At 42.0% G+C, this 19,726-nt stretch overlaps 1 protein-coding gene across 1 annotated transcript; it reads left to right on the forward strand.

Annotated features, from left to right (window-relative positions):
- The first annotated feature begins 386 nt into the window (after window positions 1–386).
- LOC122904363 (60S ribosomal protein L29-like) lies at window positions 387–782 on the forward strand. Its single transcript, XM_044245127.1, has one exon. The coding sequence runs from the start codon at window positions 387–389 to the stop codon at window positions 780–782; it is 396 nt and encodes a 131-aa protein (XP_044101062.1).
- The last annotated feature ends 18,944 nt before the right edge of the window (window positions 783–19,726 follow it).

Consider the following 19,726-nt stretch of genomic DNA (forward strand, 5'->3'; position numbering starts at 1 on the left):
AGTGCAGTAAATGGGATGCGCTTTGGGGAGCAGGCTTCGTTTCAGGCATGGCCAAGTCCAAGAACCTCACCATGACAGTCAGTCACAAAAGTGGCACAGAAGAGGCATCAAGAAACCCTGGTCACAAAGGTACCAGGGCACTTGGGTGACTCAATCGGCTAAGTGTCCTGCTCTTTGTTTCCACTTCGGTTATGATCTCAGGGTTGTGATATCAAGCCCCGTGAGGGGCTCCTCACTCAGCGCAGAGTCTGCTTGAGATTCTCTCTCTCTTTCCTCCTGTCCCTTCTCTCTCTCTTTCTCTCTCAAGTTGTAAAAAATACATCTTAAAAAAAAAAAAAAAAAGACATGAATCTCTTAAGAGGGCAGCCCTCCAGTTCCCAAGGAACATGGGCTTTGCCAAGAAGCACAACAAGAAGGGCTGGAAGAAGATGCAGGTCATCAACACCAAGGTCATGTGTGCACGTGCCAAGGCTATCACGGGCCTCAAGACCCCAAAGTGGGGCAGCCACAAGCTCAATCAACTTGCCTGCATCGCTCGTTCCAAGCTCGGAGAACCTGCTCGTGTCTGCATTGCCAGGGATCTCGGGCTCTGCAGCCCAAAGTCCAAGACCAAGGCTCAAACCAAGGCCCAGGCTGCAGCTGTGACTCCAGCTCCGGGCACCCACAAAGGCTCCAGTGCAGAGGCCTCTGTTTTGCCAAGTGTGAGGACGGAAGGACTGATAGGACCTGTGGGCTTCTGTGTGCACGGGGCTGGTGGCCTCCTGTGCTATTTGTACAGATAAACCTGTGGCGGATCTGTCAAAAAATAACAAAAATGAAATGAAAAATTCATGACAATGACCTAACCACTTTATTCCAGTTAGAGAGACCAAAGGTAGAAAGGTGGGAAACGTGCAGCATTGGCCAAGATCTGCGGAGCTGGGATCCTTGGGCAATAGTAGTGGATACATAGAGAATGTGGCCCCCTGGAAAGGCAATTTGTGCAATTGGCACATATGCCCACAGTCACCTGGGTTCAGAGCTCAGAGAAACCCCTTGCCCAGGCCTATGCAGAGACCAGTGTGTCCAGCCTTGTGCAAGACGGCACACAGCTGGGGTGAACACCCATATGCAGTTTGCAGTGGTTTTTGCTTTCTTCTTCTTCTCCTTCTCATTCTCATCCTTCTCCTTCTTCTTCTTCTTCTTCTTCTCCTTCTTCTTCTTTTTTATGATTTATGTATTATTTATTTTAGTTAGAGAGAGAAGATAGAGTGAAAGAGTGCATAGTGGGGGGAGTGGCAGAGGGAGAGGGAGAGAGAGTCTCAAGCAGACTCCATGCTGGACTTGGAGCCAGATGCGGAACTCAATCTCATAACCCTGAGATCCTGACCTGAACTGAAACCAAGAGTCGGACGCTCAACCGACTGAGCCACCCAGGCACCCCAGCAGTGACCTTCTGAAAACAGATGTGACAAGAACATTTCCACTGGAAATAAATCATTATGTAGCCTGGGGAAACTGAAAGAGGAAGAAAGCTTATCTTTGAGAACATCTAAATAGGAAGGCAAGGTGATTTTTCATGTGGAGATGATTACAAAATTCAATTTTAACAAAATTTTAGTTGTATTGCTTCATAGTATTAAAATCATTTAATCAGTTTTGTTAAAGTCAAACACATAGGAGAAATCATCCAGATTATATGATGCGGCTCTTTTAGGAAAATAAAATACTTTTGTAATGTCAGTATTTTTTTGGAATGGTGGTCTCCTCAAAGAGTCTGACAAAAGTAAATACATAGTCAGAATGCAAAACTGACCAATTAGCTGGACAGAGATCATGTCCCAGTGAGACTCCACAATTATTCACATCCTCTATTTTCTGCTAAATTTATTAACAAAATCATCTTTTCCATATTTCTTTGGAAACATTTGCAAAGTTAATGATTGATTTTAATTGGTTATTTAATAGTATTAACTTTTCTTAAAGCCCCTACAGTAAAATGTAACCTAGAGCCAAACCTGAGGGGTGAAGATCATGTATAAGATTTCTATCAAATACCAAGCACTAACTTTTTGTTGAAAGTTGATTAAATCAAGAAACCCAGACCAGCATTTTAAGTAAGTCATGAATTGAATCAACCTGATTAAAACCAGATCCCCTAACTCCAAATACTAGGTGCAATTTATGCTGATAATATGTAAGACAGTGGGCAATTCCCAAACACCCCAGCTGGTCCTAGATGATGATTCCTGGAAGAGCTAGACAGGCAAGGGGAGGTCACCCTGAACCTATATTCTGAGGGGGCACATGGCAGTGTCCTCTCTGGACCTGGGCAACAAAGGACTGATGACTGATATGTTTTGCCACTGATTGGCTTTAACATGTCCTGGTCTACTGATATAAAATTGTTTGTATTGAAGTTACATCCGCAAACTCCTTATTAAGAGATTAAATTTACGCTGGCTTGCTTTGTTGTACTCAGAACGTTCAGATACATTTTTATTAGCTTTGGGGAGCTCCACGGGTTTCTCCTAAGTAAGCTTCTTGTTAATTGCCTTCTTTGCACATAAACAAAATCCCAAATTGCAAAAAGGAAAGCAAATGAAGAACAAAAATTTCTTTACTTAAAATGCAATTCTTTTGTAGCTTTATGGATACTTTTCCTTTTTTCATTAATTATTCAACACATTTTTATGATCTGTGGGGTTAACTGGCCTGAATTAAAATTGGAACTAGGAGAAAATATGTATGCAGTCCAAACGATGGTGTTTCTCTCCAGTAATAGTTCTGAGGAACAATGGGGTGAATTTGAAAAGCATGAACTTTACATTCAGATCTGGGTTTTAACTGGGGTCCCCCATTAGCTATACATTAATGACTCTGTTGCAGTTTCTGTTCTGTCAAATGGGAATATCATCTCCCTTGAGGTTGTTACGAAGGTTGAAGATATGAGTAAAGTGCCTGGCACATGAGACAGAGTGTTTACTATTAATCCCTGGCGTGATTCTAGCCGGGGTTTGATGGTTTAAGCCTGTCAGTCTCGTGGGGTTTTCGTGTTGTTTGTTTTTACAAATAGCATGACCTGCTGCTGTACTGTTCTTTACCGTCTATATATTCTTTTCAGTGTGATTTTATTTTCATTTGAACTTGAGACTATTCTTCATATGAGTTCGTTGATCTGATCACAATAGTCTGTGGAGGTTGCTCCTCAAGGCCATGGACATGAGCTCACAATCCAAAATTGGAAAACCCACAGGGAAATAATCCACCATGAATGAGAGTTTACCTACACAACAAAGAGCAGGATTAGACCTTCCATCACTTTAGACAATGGAATTATAAGCCTCAAACTGTAAGTATGTTAAAAAGTGTTGACAAAAAGTCAAAAGCAGGAGAGGTAACAGAATGCTATAAAAATGCTACACATCAATGATTATGAATGATTTTTAAAGTTCCAATTTTAAACTCAATGGATGAATTAAACAGATGACGAGAAGTAGCTGAGGTTAGAATTGGGCACTGGAAGGGGCACCTGGGTGGCTCAGTCCGTTAAGCACATGCCTTCTGCTGAGGTCATAATCCCAGGGTCCCAGGATCAAGTCCCATGTTAGGCTCCCTGCTTGGTGTGGAGCCTGTTTCTCCCCCTCCCTCTGCTACTCTCCCTACTTGTATTCTCTCTCTCTGTGTCAAATAAATAAATAAAATCTTCTAAAAAAGAAAAAAAAAGATTGGGCAATGGAAAATAAATCTGACAAAATTATCTAAACTGTAGCACAGGGGCAGCTGGGTGGCTCAGGCGGTTAAGTGTCTGACTCTTGATTTTGGCTAGGGGGTCATGATCTCATGGGTGGTGGGTTCAAGCCCCATATTGGGCTCCATGCTTAGCCTGTAATCTGCTTAAGACTGTCTTTCCCTTGGCCCCTCTCCTTTGTGTGCTTCCCCCCCCCCACTCTCTCAAATAAACAAATAAATCTTTAAAAAAGAAAAGAGAAGATACTAAATTGAAAAGACATATAGACCTCTTTGTTTATTGCACCTTAATTTACAGGAGCCAAGATACAGAAGTAGCCCGAGTGTCCAATGAGAGAGGAATAGATAAAGAAGTGGTATATATACACAGTGGAATATTACTCAGCCATAAAAAAGAACGACATCTTGCCATGTGCAACAACATGGATGGACCTAGGGTGTAGGATAGTAAGTGAAATAAGTCAGAAAGAGACAAATACCTTATGATTTCACTCATACATGGAATCTAAAAACAAAACAAAACAAATAAATAAACAAGCAAACAAAAAGCTGGAACAGACCCATAAATACAGAGAACAAACTGAAGGCTGCCAGAGGGGAAGAGGGCAGGGTGCTGGGCAAAGTGGGTGAGGAGGCATGGAGAAACTGGCTTTCAGTATGGAATGAATAAGTCACAAGAATGAAAACTACAGCATAGGGAATAGAGTCAATGGCATTGTAATAGTGTTGTTTGGTGACAGACGGTGACTACACTTGTAGTGAGCGTAGCATAACATATACGTTTGTCAAATCACTACTGTACAGCTGAGACTAATATAACATTGTGTGTCAGTAATACCTCCATAAAAATAAAATAAAATGTCTGATGATTTTAAAAAACAAAATAAAGAGAATCTATATAACCACAGGTGATATAATTTACAAGGAAGAATTAAAAATTCTTAATTGTATGCACAAAATAATATAGTCTATAAATATAAGAAGCAAAACCAGAATTATAAGGAGAAATTTATAATTCTCAATGACAATAGGTGATTTTGACAGATATCTCAGAAGTATCTAGATTAGGTGGGTAAATTAAGAATTATATAGACAAGCAATCTTGCATACACCTAGAGAATTCACATTCCTGTCAAGTGCACATGGGACACTTACAAAAATGGCAAAAATTGTGTACTAGGGTACAAAGTAAATCTCAGCAAATTGCAAAAGTTATTATCATAGAAGGAAATATGCTTAGACGACAGTGCAATCAAGTTAAAAATCAATATTTTTTTAAAAATTTTATTTATTTATTTGACAGAGAGAGAGACACAGCAAGAGAGGGAACACATGCAGGGGGAGTGGGAGAGGAAGAAGCAGGCTTCCCAAGGAGAAGGGAGCCTGATGCAGGGCTCGATCCCAGGACACTGGAATCATGATCTGAGCCAAAGGCAGACGCTTAACGACTGAGCCACCCAGGCATCCCAAAATAAGTTGTTGTTGTTGTTTTTTTTAATTTGACACACAGAGAGAGATCACAAGTAGGCAGAGAGGCAGGCAGTGAGAGAGGGGGAAGCAGGCTCCCCGCCAAGTAGAGAGCCCGATGCGGGGCTCGATCCCAGGACCCTGGGATCACGACCTGAGCCAAAGGCAGAGGTCTAAGCCACTGAGCCACCCAGGTGCCCCAAAAATCAATATTTTAAGAAGATACATTTAAAGATCTATAGTTTTATAAATTTAAAACACACATGGGGTGCTTGGATAGCTCAGTTAGTTAAGTGTCTAATTCTTGATTTCAGCTCAGTTCTTGATCTCAGGGTCATGAGTTTGAGCCCCATGTAAAGCCAACTTTAAAAATAAAAGAACAACACAGGGATGCCTGGGTGGCTCAGTTGGTTAAGCCACTGCCTTCGGCTCAGGTCATGATCCCTGGGTCCTGGAATTGAGTCCCGCATTGGGCTCCTTGCTTGGTGGGGAGCCTGCTTCTCTCTCCACCTCTGCCTGCCTCTCTGCCTGCTTGAGCGCTTGCTCTCGCTCTCTCTCGCTCTCTCTCTCTCCCCGACAAATAAATAGATAAATAAATAAAATCTTAAAATACACACACACACACACACACACACACACACACACACACACACATGCCCCTTCTAGATGAGTCATAGGTCCAATAAAAGATACCACCCTAAATCCCTAAAGAGACTACATCTCGCCTCTGGACACCTGCAGTCGGAGTCCCACCAGATTCAACTGACAGTAGTCCACAGTCATTTTTCTAAGATTACACTTGACTTTTGCACAGGCCAAACTGGTGAGTTAAATGGGAAGGGTTAGGAATCACTAGCCCTGCTTCTTTCAAGTCTTCGACAGGAATGTCAGTGTCTTCATTTCCCTTAGAGATGCAGTGCTGCTTCTGTTTTACTATCTTGGCAGGGGGCGGAGGTTCCAGAAGCTTCCATTTAGCCTGGCCTACCATAATGACCCCGTAATGATCCCACAGGGAAGAGCCAATATGGGGATTCTGCCAGTTGCCAAATATATCTATTCCAATTATACTCTCAGAAACCACGAACTAGCCACAGGGCGGCTTCATGGATCAACTAGGCCTACCGTGAGTCACACTTGAGTTGAGAGTCTATTACCTGTCCATCATATACCCCTACTTTGAGTGGTGGGCCACAGTGGCATTTTGAATCCCATGGAATTGGCATTGATTCAGAGCCAGTGTCTGGTAATCCCTGAAAGGTCTGGGTATTTCCTTTTCCCCCGTGCACGGTCCTTCTAGTAAACAGTTGTGGGTTCCTTTTGGAATGCTTGCAGGAAGATTAAGTGTTTATTTGTGACAGTGGAGCAAGGTCCTTTCTCAAGGGAACCTGGCTTTTGGAAAGTGCTTTGGGTCTGTGCACTGACTTAAGTCTGGAAACTGAGCACCATTCTCCATTATGGTGACTCAAGCTAGGTGTTTGGCTACCAGACCTAGTTTTCCCTGTTACATGGATCTAGCAATTCTAGGAGACTGATCATCTATTTCATTCCTAAGGACACCACGATCAATTAGTTCCCACTAAAGATCTCTGCAAGTCAAGGCATTCTGATCACTCAAACATCCCTGATGCCCTTTATGGTTGAGGAGCCCATGTGTGGTTGATGTTTAAATGCTTCCACTTGACCTCTGCTGCGGTGGAATAGTACCATCATCCTCATTGAAATCAGAAGTGCACCATCCCCCACAGTTATAACTGGCCTACAAGGGAGAAAAACCACAGAACTTTTCAAGAATAGACTAACGTATTTCATACGAATACCTTACGAGAGGGGAGGTCTTCTTGGCCCTTCCCATAGAATTATAGTTAGAGCATAGGTCACATGTGATAAATCCAATCCAACATGGCAATCTCCCTGCATGTCTGGATTTCCTCCTTCACATCATAGCAGAAAAGCTCTGGAATCTTTCCCTCATTAAATTAGACCTCGTTACAACGGAATATTGAGTTTAAGTTTCAGCCAACCAACCGAGTAAGAAGCTAGAGCCACCTCTAGCTACACAAACTAACATACTACATCTGGAATTCTAGTAAGCATATTCCTATAAGAGATTTGACATACTGGGAGTGTCTGGCTGGCTCAGTTGGAAAACCACAGGACTCTTGATCTCAGGGTGTTTAAGTTCGAACCCCACAACGGGTGAAGAGATTACTTACATAAACAATTTATTAAAAATCTGATGTAGTGGGTTTAAAAATATTTTTTTTTCTGATGTAATGTTTTATTTCTTTCCCTCTTTGGTTTGCCAACCTAAGAACCCATTCCCATATGCATTCCTCAGGTTACTACCAATGTATGTTAGAAAAGTCCTGCCATTATTCTGATACCTGAACTACTTTCTCCTGGGCCGTGTTGTTCCCAGACCTCTGCAGCATGCTAAGGCTTACACTATTTATGTGCGTAGTGGCAAAAAGGAATGGCTGTGATGGGTTCTGAAGAGAACGAGCATCCTCTTTCAAGGCATCTGTCTCAGGTCCGTTTGTCACAAGTTTTTCAAGTAGAGGAAAGCTAGTATCTTCAGGCACCAGAAGGCAAACTCTGGGGGCTCAGAATGACCTGAAAGCTCAAGATGATCAGTGTTATTTGGTTGTCTCCATTCATTTGGGATGTCTCAATCTCAAGGTTAAGAATCCCATTCTCGGAGCGCCTGGGTGGCTCAGTGTGTTAAGCCTCTGACTCGGCTCAGGTCATGATCTCAGGGTCTTGGGATTGAGTCTCAAATCAGGATCTCTGCTCGGCAGGGAGCCTGCGTCCCCCTCTCCCTCTCTGCCTGCCTCTCTGCCTACTTTGATCTCTCTCTCTCTCTCCCTGTCAAATTAAAAAAAAAAAATCTCATTCTTTCTAGATCAGTGCCCTTTTACATGACAAACTTGGCAACAGTCATTATAATTTAGCAGCCTACACAATTAAATTTTGGTTTTTATTTTTTAGCAATATCAGCCCTAGAACTGTAAGAAATAAGAAATTCTTTTAGGGTTATCATGGAAGCTCTCTGGTTCTCTTTCCATGACATGAACTGAGACTTAACAGTCTTGAGCTATTATTTTCTCTTTATAAGTGCTCAAGTATACTTAAAAACAAAAACCAAAACAAAAAAATCTCTGCCTCACACCATAGTTCTTATAGTCATTATTTTTTTAAAGATTTTATTTTTAAAATTTTTTTGTAATTTTTTTTTCAGTGTTCCAAGATTCATTGTTTATGCACCACACCCAGTGCTCCATGCAATACCTACCCTCCTTAATACCTGCCACTAGGCTCATCAACCCCCACTTCCCTCCCCTCCAAAACCCTCAGTTTGTTTCTCAGAGTCCACAGTCCCTCATGGTACATCTCTTCCTCCAGTTTCCCCCAACTCACTTTTCCTCTCCATCTCCCAATTTTATTTTTTAAATAATCTCTACCCCAATATGGGGCTTGAAGTCACAACTCCAAGATCAAGAGTTGCATGCTCCACCAACTGAACCAGACAGGCGCCCCCTTACGGTCATTGTTAATGTCATAACAGTGAAAGGCCGCAACCACCTAGGCTCCCAAACCAGTTGGCACTTCATCACAATCAACCTCAGATGATTGTCCAATTAACTGTGATGCCACTGCATGCTATGGTTATCAGCAGCCCATTTCTCATCTACAAAGAGATCAGCAGTATGCTCAAGTCCAAGGGTGTGGCCAAACCAATGTCCAAATGCCACCCGTATGGGTCTATTTCCTGGGACAATTCCTGGTACCAATTCTTTATTATTTTGTGTTCAGTCGAAAGACAGAACCCACAAAGTAATTTTTTTTAAAGATTTTTTATTTATTTATTTGAGAGAGAGAGACAGTGAGACAGAGCATGAGCGAGGAGAAGGTCAGAGAGCGAAGCAGACTCCCCATGGAGCTGGGAGCCTGACGTGGGACTCGATCCCGGGACTCCAGGATCACGCCCTGAGCCGAAGGCAGTCGTCCAACCAACTGCGCCACCCAGGCGTCCCCCCACAAAGTAATTTAAAGAGGGTAGCTTAATATAAAGATTTATTAAATGATAGGTTACTAACTATAAAGAGGTTAAGAAGTATCCTAAAGCTGAGGGAGAGCACCCAAGCCTATGGTTCAGACCTTATTGGAGAAGGTATGGTTGCAACCCACTGGATGGCTGAGAACTTTGCTGGACTGCCCAGGCCAGAGCTCATCAGCCATCATCAGGCATGCTGTGAGGCTCGAGCCCGTGCTGAGACAGTTGAGACACGTGGTGTTTGCCACAAGTGGGAAATAATTGGGTTGAAGCGAGTTGAGGCTGGTGGGTGGGCATGCAGGGGGAGTAAGGGCATGGCCCTGGCCATGAGGCCTGGAATGTATCTTACCTACACTGGAGGACAGCCACAAAATAGTCACTGATCCACTGGGGCTTTGTGGTAGCTGGAGGGCTGCATTTTCTGGGCACGTGGCTGGAGCAGAACACTCCTGGATGGTCCCTGCCTTGGCCAACACACACACACACACACATTGCTAATAGACCATGTAGCAGGGGCAACAAAAGCAAAATGCAGCAAATCAGAACTAGAAAGAAAAGCTCCCTTCTTCCCTCTGTCCTCCTGTGCCCTCTACATTATGCTCACTGTACAGAAGAGATGCTTAAGCAGTCCAGTCCATTACTGCAGAGCGACTACTGAAGAATATTGGAGCTGGGAGTTAATAAATTGATAACGGGCAGAATGCTCTCAATCACTCTGCTACCGTGCTTACATGCAAGCAGTTCCAGGGGAAAAAAAAGAGAGAGAGAGAACAGAAAGAATGTTTTTACAACTCCTTTGTCAGGTTCTTGCAACATTTATTTATTTAAAACTATTTATTCGTCTCCTCCCATGTACGAGGCAGTTTTAGGTCCTAGCATCACAGTAATGAAGCAGATAGATCAGTTGCCTGCTCTCTTAAAGCTCACCTTGTAATAAGGGAAGACAGACAATAAATAAACAAACATAAAAAGATGCCAATTGGCCATAAATGATATGCAAAATAAAGCAAGAAAGGGCTGCCAAGTGAAGAAGAGACACACCCTCCCCGCTTCAGCTATGATGGCGTGGCTAGTAGCAGACTAAGCTTGTCACCAAGAACAAGACAGCTACTTACAAATAAAAGCAAAACAAAACACATTTTATTTGAAGACATGAGACAGCTACCAAGACAGCCAGAATTTGAGGGGCCAAGTTTTCAGAACGAATGAAAAAAGAAAAATCATTGAGGTGAATCCAAATTCCACTCAACTCTTCACCCAGTATTTGCCAGTCTGTAAGTGGCACAGGGTGAGACACCAAGAAGTTTGTCAGAAAGGGGGCTCCTGAGACAACCAGGGCTTGAGGGGCCGAGATCTTGGAGGGGAGAGTCTTGCAAAATGAACTTTCCTCGTGAAACGTTTGCCTCTTTGCAAGCGGCCCAGGGGGAGGCTGGGGAGCTGAGAGGAAAGCGTATATATGCCAAGAGAATGAGAATCTAAACAGAGCTCTTGGCTGTCTCATGGTGTTAGGGACGTTAAAACATGGAGTGCAGGCCAATTAAAGAAGAGAGTTCCCTATAAACCCCAGGTTGCCAGTTAAATAAGGCCTAAATCCTAGAAGTAATGGAAAATAAGAAATCAGAAGCCTACAGAGCACACCAGCCACAAATTAGCCCAATTCCTTATCAAATTAATCTGTCATACCTCTAACTTCCTGCCTAGAGAAGCTATAATAAGTCTTCTCCAGGGGCGCCTGGGTGGCTCAGTCAGTTAAACCTCTGCCTTCAGCTCAGGTCATAATCCTGGGTCCCTGGGATTGAGCCCTTCATGGGGTCTCCTGCTCAGCAGGGGACCTGCCTCTCCCTCTCCCTCCACCATCCACTCCCTTTGCTTGGGCTTGCTCTCTCTCTTTCTCTGTGTCTAATAAATAAATAATACCTTTAAAAAAATAAAATAAGTCTTCTCTGGAGAAAGATAACCTTATCCAGAGTCTCTACAATTTTTCATACAGAATGTTCAGCATTGAATAAAAAAGTACTAGGCATGGGGCGCTTGGATGGCTCAGTCGGTTGAGTGCCCTACTTGGTTTTGGCTAGGGCCATGAGATCTCGGGGTCACGGGCTCGAGCCTCACAATGGGCTCTGTATGGGCTCACGATCTGCTTGGGATTCTTTCTCTCCCTCAGCCCTTTCCCCAATTGCGCTCTCTCTCTAAATAAAACAAACAAACAAACAAACAAAAAAACAAAAAACCCCAGGCATACCCGGAAATGGGACCAAGAAAAAAACTCAGTAGGAACAGATCCTTAGGAGATCCAGATATTCGGAGTTCAGATGAGGATTTTAAAATAGCTGATTTATGTTCAAGAAAAAAAAAAAATGACACAATGGAGAATTTTTTTCCTTTTTTAAAAGACTTTATTTATTTGACAGAGAGAGAGACAGTAAGAGAGGGAACACAAGCAGGAGAAGTGGCAGAGGGAGAAGCAGGCTTCCGCTGAGCAGGGAGCTGGATAGGTATGTAGAGGGCTGGGTGCAGGGCTCGATGCAGGGCTTGGTGCAGGTCTTAATCCCAGGATGCTGGGATCATGACCTGAGCCAAAGGCAGACACTTAATGACTGAGGCACCCAGGCACCTACAATGGAGAGTTTTCAGGAGAATTGGAATCTACAAAAATAAAATGGGAATTCTAGAATGCAAAAATGCAGTAAATGATATAACCTTTACTATATCAATAGATTTGACAAGAAAATGGACACAGCTGAAGAGAGATTAGTGAGCAGAAAAAATGTGTTAGTAGAAAATATCCAGACTCAAACAGACAGACAAAAAGATGAAAAATACCAAAAAAAGCATAAAATAAAAGTAAGAAATGGTAAAAAGTATAACATGTGTGTAGTTGGAGTTCTAGAAGAGGAAAATAGAATGTGGCAGAAGCAATATTTGATAGAATCATGGCTGAAAATTTTCCCAATCATTAATTAATAAACATCAAACTACAGATTCAGGAAGCACACACACACTTAAGCACATCATAGTAAAACTGCTGAAAACCAAAGAGAAAGGGAAAAAATTTACAGCAAATAGATGTTGCTGTGTTCAAAATCCAAAAACACCAACAGTCACTATGCATCTTTTTGTTAGCAGAAGATGTAAGGTGCAGTAAGTTGCCCTTTACCTTGGAGAGGTACCTGGGTGGACACCTTTGAGATATCCCTGAATCTGTGTACGGCTTATCATCTACCCTCTGGCATACCTGCATCTTATGGGGGTATCCAGACTACTTGCTACTTCTTATTTCCTGGTCCAAGGTATTTTCAGGATCGGGGATTAGTATAATATTATAGGAAATGTTCACGTGATCAAGGTCATGTTAGCCTATATTAGGACAAGAGAGCAAGAGAGTAGCTCTAGGAAAGACCATGACTATGCACTGTGATCTATTGCATGTGAATGTGAATTGTTTCTGATCTTCCTACCTGAAAGAGAAAAGAATAAAGGGGCATCTGGGTGGCTCAGTTGGTTAAGTTATCTGTCTTTGGCTCAGGTCATGATCCTGGAGTCCTGGGATCAAGCCCCACGTCTTCTTCTCCCTTTCCCATTGCTCCTTCCCCCAACCCCCACTTGTGCTCTCTCTCTCTCCCTCTCAAATAAATAAATAAATAATCCTTTTAAAAATTAAAAAAAATTATGGTATGCCTGGTGGCTCCATCAGTTAAGCATCTGCCTTCAGCTCAGGTCATGATCCCAGGGTCCTAGGATTAAGCCCTGCATTGGCCTCCCTGCTCAGCAGGGAGCCTGCTTCTCCTTCTCCCTCGGCTGTTCCCCCTTGTTGTGCTCTCTCTCTCTCTCTCTCTCTCACACACACAAATAAATGAAATCTTTAAAAAACACTTAAAAAAAAAAAAAGTAAAGAATACAATGACCAATGCAAAAGCCATACACAAGATCCAGAGGCTATGTTGGACCACCACATAGTCTACTATCATCCACCATGATCAGCCTAGTTTTCGTAGGTGTCATGGTGGTGAAATAAGTGGAAATATATATCTATATTTGGAAATAAATAGAGCTATAGAAATAAATACATAAATAATTATATAAATAATGGAAATACAGGTACAACAACTGCATCTATATACCGAATTCTCTGAGTATCTGAGGATGATACTAATCTAGGCCACTCCATGTAGAAGGCAAAACGATTTCCAACTTATCTTGGCTTAGCAGGAGGAGGAGAGACAGTTTAGGGAGTGTTACTTGTCTTTTCCTACCATTATGGCTCTTACTCCATTGGTCAGGGAATTACTGTGAGGGCTGTACCAGAATCTAAATATATCCATTATACTATGCTTTTAGGAATTAGAGATAGTACCAGAGGATGGGTCCACAGAGCTACTAGGAAAAAACTTGGGCCAAGACTCCATGTATCACTCAGGCTCCATACCGCACATAACAGTGGGGCCTTGATGTCACTTTGGATGTCTGACACAAGTGTCACCTCAAACTATGAAACCTACATCTCTCAAAAGATATAATTCTTTTTCTTTTTTTCTGTGTACAGTTTCCTTAGTAAATTGTGGTAGGTCCCTTTGGGATAAGAAGAATCGCTACTATGTCATCACAGAGTCCTTCCTCAAGATAATTCAGTCTTCACTGGGTCAGAGAATTGGCTCCAGGGTAGCAATGAGCTGAGGGGATCATGATTTTCTTTTCAGTAGCAAACAGTCTTTGGTTCATCCCCTTTTGATCTTTTTTTTTGGTTATAGAGGTTGAGTAATAGCCTAACTGGCTTTCTCTCTATCTTGTATTGGGAATACCATGGCCTATAAGCCATTGCCACAAATCTTCATGGGTTTCTTCCCTGTGGATGCCATTCTGGCTTTGCTACCTATTATGGTATTTATAACTACCTTGCCTCTAATAACTAAGTCAGGGCCTGTACTCTCAAAATCCTATTCACCCTCAATGACACTAGGGACTCTGGTTCCCTATCAATCTCCTTTATGATGAAACTTAGTTTTCAAAGAACAGCTGTTAATGATTATTTCCAATAATGTCAAGGTTCGTCTCTAGCACATTTCTTACTACTTTAGTGAGGGGAGTGTCCTCTGGGCCTTCCAGGGAACACAGTCAACTGATGGGATCTTTTACCTTGAGATAAACCCATTCTAGCATGTCTACACTAAACTTTCCAAGGCAGTTCCAGCATCTCCATCTCTATTTACTATGGGGTATTGTTTTTCCAAGCATCGAGGGGCTTCCTCAGTGATGTACTAGGATCAGTTCTGGGTGTATTTTCCAGGACATTAAATCCTAAGTCACAAGAGAGAGTCCTTACAGTAACATACTCTTCCTTATCCAGTCTTATATCACAATTCCCTTCATCCAACACCCAGTCACTCCTGGTATATTTTCCCAGTCACCCGAGGTACATATTAGCCAGATCCAGATCCATGAATAATTTTTTTTATTTTAAAGATTTTATTTATTTGACAGAGAGATCACAAGTATGCAGAGAGGGAGGCAGTGGGGGCAGGGGGAGAGCAGGCTCCCAGCTGAACAGAGAGCCTGATGCAGGTCTCGATCCCAAGACCCCAAGACCGTGACCTGAGCCGAAGGCAGAGGCTTAACCCACTGAATTACTCAGGCGCCCCTAATTTCTATTCTCCCAAAGTGGAATCAGTATTTCCCCAGTTGGGCCATGATGAAAAATGATCCAAATTATTGGTCTAGAGACCATAGGAGGTTGGGGGCAAATCTTGAGGATAGCAGCTATCATCTTACAAGGCAACTGCCTCCACATATTTCAAGTTTTTAGTAGTGGAAGTTGTTATCCTTCACAAAAGGGAAATGAGACATTTCCTAAGGTCTAGCAAGTTCAGGGGAATCTGGGACTCAATATCTCCATTTCAGGTACAAGTGTGTCTTTCTCTTCTTATCAGGGCATTGATTCTGATGTAAGAGTTTCCTTTCCTTTTCTTTTTTATCTTTCTTTCTTTCTTTTTTTTTTTTTTTTTTGAGAGAGAAAGCACATGTAAGCAAGAGGGGATGGCAGGACAGGGAGAGAGAGAAGAATCTCAAGCATGCTCCCCACCCAGTGTGGAGACCGAGACAGGGTTTGATGCAGGGCTTGATCTCACAACCTAAGATCATGACCTGAGTTGAAATCAAGAGTTGAACTCTTAACCGACTGAGCCACCCAGGTGTCCCTGATGTAGAAGTCTTAACAGGACTGTGTGTTAAGTCTTCTCTGTAATTCTGCTCTTGTTGCAATCAAGTCCTGTGCTTGGTTCTCAGCTTAATCCTTCCTCTAGTTGCAGGATATGTATGTCTTTCATAATACTGTCATAGAGACATTCTGGCTCTCACACCCTTTGAGTGTGTGGTTAGTTAACATGACCCTGTCATTTTCTTCATTCAGCACATCAGTGGCACTTACAAGAACCCAAAAATGAGGGTCTAAAAAAACTTTCAGTAGACATGATAGTCAATAGTGAAATATTGAAAGTTTTCCCTGTAGGATCAGATTTGAAACTAGAATGCTCACTACCACCACATCAATGTAACATTGTATTAGAGGTTCTAACCTTTATAATAAGGCAAGAAAAAAATAAAGATTTGGAAAGAAGAAAACCCTGTTATTATTCACAAATGACATAGGAAATCCAAAAGAATCCAGACAGAAACTATTAGAATTAATAAGTAAATTTAGTGTGATCCCTAAATATTTAAAAATAATCTGCACTTTTTATATAAGTAACACTCAGAAAATGAGATATATTTTTTACAGATTTATTTATTTATTATCTTAGAAAAAAAGAGAGAGAGAAAAAGCATGAGCAGGGGGAGGGCCAGAAGGAGAAGGAGAGAATCTCTAGCAGACTCCTTCTGTGCCCAGAGCTGGACCTGGGGGCTTGATTTCAGGATCCTGAGATCATGATGTGAGCCAAAACCAAACCACCCAAGCACCCCCAAAAACAATTTAAAAAACTCATTTATAATTACATAAAATAGCCAGAAAAATATATAACAAAAGATGTATAAGATCTCTACAATTAAATGTTCCAAACATCACTAAGAGTGATACAAGTAAAAATGGAGTGGGAACGGGGCAAGCTCTGCTCAGAAACATTAAAAAAACCTGATCAGAATCAACCTTATAGAACTCTGGAAGGTAGTGAAAAGCTTACAGCAACCAACTGAGTGCTTAACTAGGAGAAAGTCCCCTGTAACAAGGCAAGAGAGCTTTGAGATGTTTTCACTTAGTCTTGCCTACTCCCTGGCATGCTGGCAGTCTCAAAGATGGCATACTGTATTCCCAGTATGTGTACCTCGTTCCAGAGGGAACAAAATGCACTTCATCCCCAAGGAATTATGTTTGTCTGTTTTGACCTGACTAGAGTTTTTCTGAAGGACTGATGTAAGGGTCATACCTTTGTTTTCCTATTTCTAAATTCTAGTGTATGTGCTGCTGAAGCGAGCACCCTATTTCTAAATTCTATCGGGGCAGAACAGCTTATGCAGAGAACATTCTTTGAGAATACTGAAAGACAAATGAACAAACCGCTGCCCCCTGGAGCAAATATAGCTATTGCAGCAAACAGTAGACACCATAAAAAGCTGGGAGGAAAAGCCAGGGAGATTTGGGAAACAGGGGTCTTGAAAAGCTCTCATGTAAACTGGAGAACCTCAAAATCCACACACTCTGGCTGGTCCTCAGGCTCAGCGCAAGTAGGAAGGGAAGACAAAGAAAGAATTGTTAATGACTTACCCAAGCACTGAAGGAGTTATTGCAACCCAGAGCTAATCTGGAAAGACCTGAAGAGTTATTTTCCTTTCCTTTCTTTAAAAAAAAAATATTCAAGATGTCCAGTTTTCAACAAAAAATTATGAAGCATGCAAGGAAAGAAGAAAGTATGGCCCATTCACAGAGGGAGAAAAGGAGGACGTCAATAAAGAGACAGAAATGATAAAAAGGAACCAAATAGGAATTCCAGAGCTGGAACGTAAAACAACTGAAATGAAAAATCCACTAGAGGTTTCAACAGCTGATTTGAGCAGACAGAGAAAAGAATCAAGAATAGGTCAAATGAAATTCTCCAGTCTGAGGGTAGAAAGAAAAAAAATATGAAGAAAAATGAACAGAGCCTGAGACCTGTGAGACACCATCAAGCATACTAACATAAGCCCAATGGGAGTCCCAAGAAGTAGAGGAGAGAAAGGGGCAGAAAGAATATTTGAAGAATTAATAGCTGACCCCTCAAATGTGAAAAAAGACAGGACACTACACATCCAAGAAGCTCAAAAATCTTCAAGTAGATAAACTCAAAGAGATCCACACTGAGACACACAATCAAACTGCTGAAAGCCAAAGATAAAGAAAGCATCTTGAAAGCAGCAAGAGAGAAGTGGATCACAATGTGCAAGGGATAATCAATAACTATTAATAGCTGACTTTAAATCAGAAACCATGGAGCCAGAGGCAGTGGGATGATGTAATTAAAGAGCTGGAGGAAAAAAAAAAAAACAAACAAACCTGCCACCCACAAATTTTACATCCAGCAAAATGAATCCTTCAAGAATATGGAAGAAATTACGACATTCCCAGATAAAAGTTGATGGAGATCTTTGCTAGTAGATCTGCTCTTTAAGAAATGCTAATGGGACCTCTTCAGGCTGAAATGAAAGGACATTAGACAATCTACATGTAAAGTACTGAATCTGGAACCTAAGCCCACACAGTACACAAACATTAACTCAAAACGGACAAAAGACCTAAAACTATAAAACTCTTAAAAAACTTAGGGAGAAGTTTCATTTAGTGATGGTTTCTGAAAAATGATACTGAAGGCACAAGCAACAAAAGACAAAAAATAGAAAAATTGGACCTCATCAAAATTTAAAACTTTTGTGCATCAAAGGACAAAAGGATCAAGAGAGTGAAAGGACAACCCATAGAATGGGAGAAAATACTTGCCAAAAAAATATATATCAGGGGCATCTGGGTGGCTCAGTCAGTTAAGTGTCTGCCTTCAGCTCAGGTCATGATCCCAAGGTCCTGGGATTAAGTTCTGCATTGGGCTCCCTGCTCCACAGGGAGCCTGCTTCTCCCCATGCCTCTGCCTCTCTCTCTCTCTCTCATGAATAAATAAATAAAATCTTTAATATATATATCATAGAATGGGAGAAAATATTTGCCAAATAAATATGTAAAGGCTCTACTATCCAAAATATGTAAAGAACTCTTACAACTCAACAACCAAAGACAAACAACCCAACTTAAAAATGGGCAAAGTCTACTGGGTATTCACCCCAAAGATACAGATGTAGTGAAAAGAAGGGCCATCTGTACCCAATGTTCATAGCAGCAATGGCCACAGTCACCAAACTGTGGAAAGAGCCAAGATGCCCTACAAGAAACGAATGGATAAGGAAGATGTGGTCCATATATACTATGGCGTATTATGCCTCCACTAGAAAGGATGAATACTCAACTTTTGTATCAGCATGACGGGACTGGAAGAGATTATGCTGAAGTGAAATAAATCAAGCAGAGAGAGTCAATTATCATATGGTTTCACTTACATGTGGAGCATAAGGAATAACACGGTGGACACTGGGAGATGGAGAGGAGAAGGGAGTTGGGGGAAATTGGAGGGGGAGATGAACCATGAGAGACTGTGGACTAACTGAGGGTTTTGGAGGGGAGGGGGTGGAGGGATGGGTGAGCCTTGTGGCGGATACTATGGAGGGCACGTATTGCACGGAGCACTGGGTGTGGTGCATAAACAATGAATTCTGGAGCACTGAAAAGAAATTTTAAAAATAGGGGTGCCTGGGTGGCTCAGTGGGTTAAAACCTCTGCCTTCGGCTCAGGTCATGATCCCGGGGTCCTGGGATCAGGCCCCGCATCAGGCTCTCTGCTCAGCGGGGAGCCTACTTCCCCCTCTCTCTGCCTGCCTCTCTGCCTACTTATGATCTCTGTCTGTCAAATAAATAAATAAAATTTAAAAAAAAGAAATTTAAAAAATAAATAAAAATTTAAAAAAATAGATAAAAATGGGCAAAGTGCTGATGGAAATGTAAAATGGTGCAGCTGTTGTGGAAACAGAAGAGTAGTTCTTCAAGAAGTTAAACATGGGGGCGCCTGGGTGGCTCAGTGGGTTAAGCCGCTGCCTTCGGCTCAGGTCATGATCTCGGGGTCCTGGGATCGAGTCCCACATCAGGCTCTCTGCTCGGCAGGGAACCTGCTTCCTTCTCTCTCTCTCTCTGCCTGACTCTCCATCTACTTGTGATCTCTCTCTGTCAAATAAATAAATTAAAAAAAAAAAAGAAGTTAAACATGGAATTACCACAGGATCCACCAATTCCACTTCTGGGTATACAGTCAAAAGAACTGAAAACAAGGATTGAAACAGATCTTTGTTCACCAGAGTTCCTAGTAAGATTATTCGCAATAGCCAAAAGGTGGAAGCCACCCAAATGTTTATCAAT

This window comes from Neovison vison, chromosome 1 (genome assembly GCF_020171115.1).
Source record: "Neovison vison isolate M4711 chromosome 1, ASM_NN_V1, whole genome shotgun sequence".
NCBI lineage: Eukaryota > Metazoa > Chordata > Mammalia > Carnivora > Mustelidae > Neogale > Neogale vison.

Bases quoted from the DNA above. Each gene is read 5' to 3' on its own strand.
- LOC122904363 (XM_044245127.1), top strand. From the start codon at position 387: ATGGGCTTTGCCAAGAAGCACAACAAGAAGGGCTGGAAGAAGATGCAG.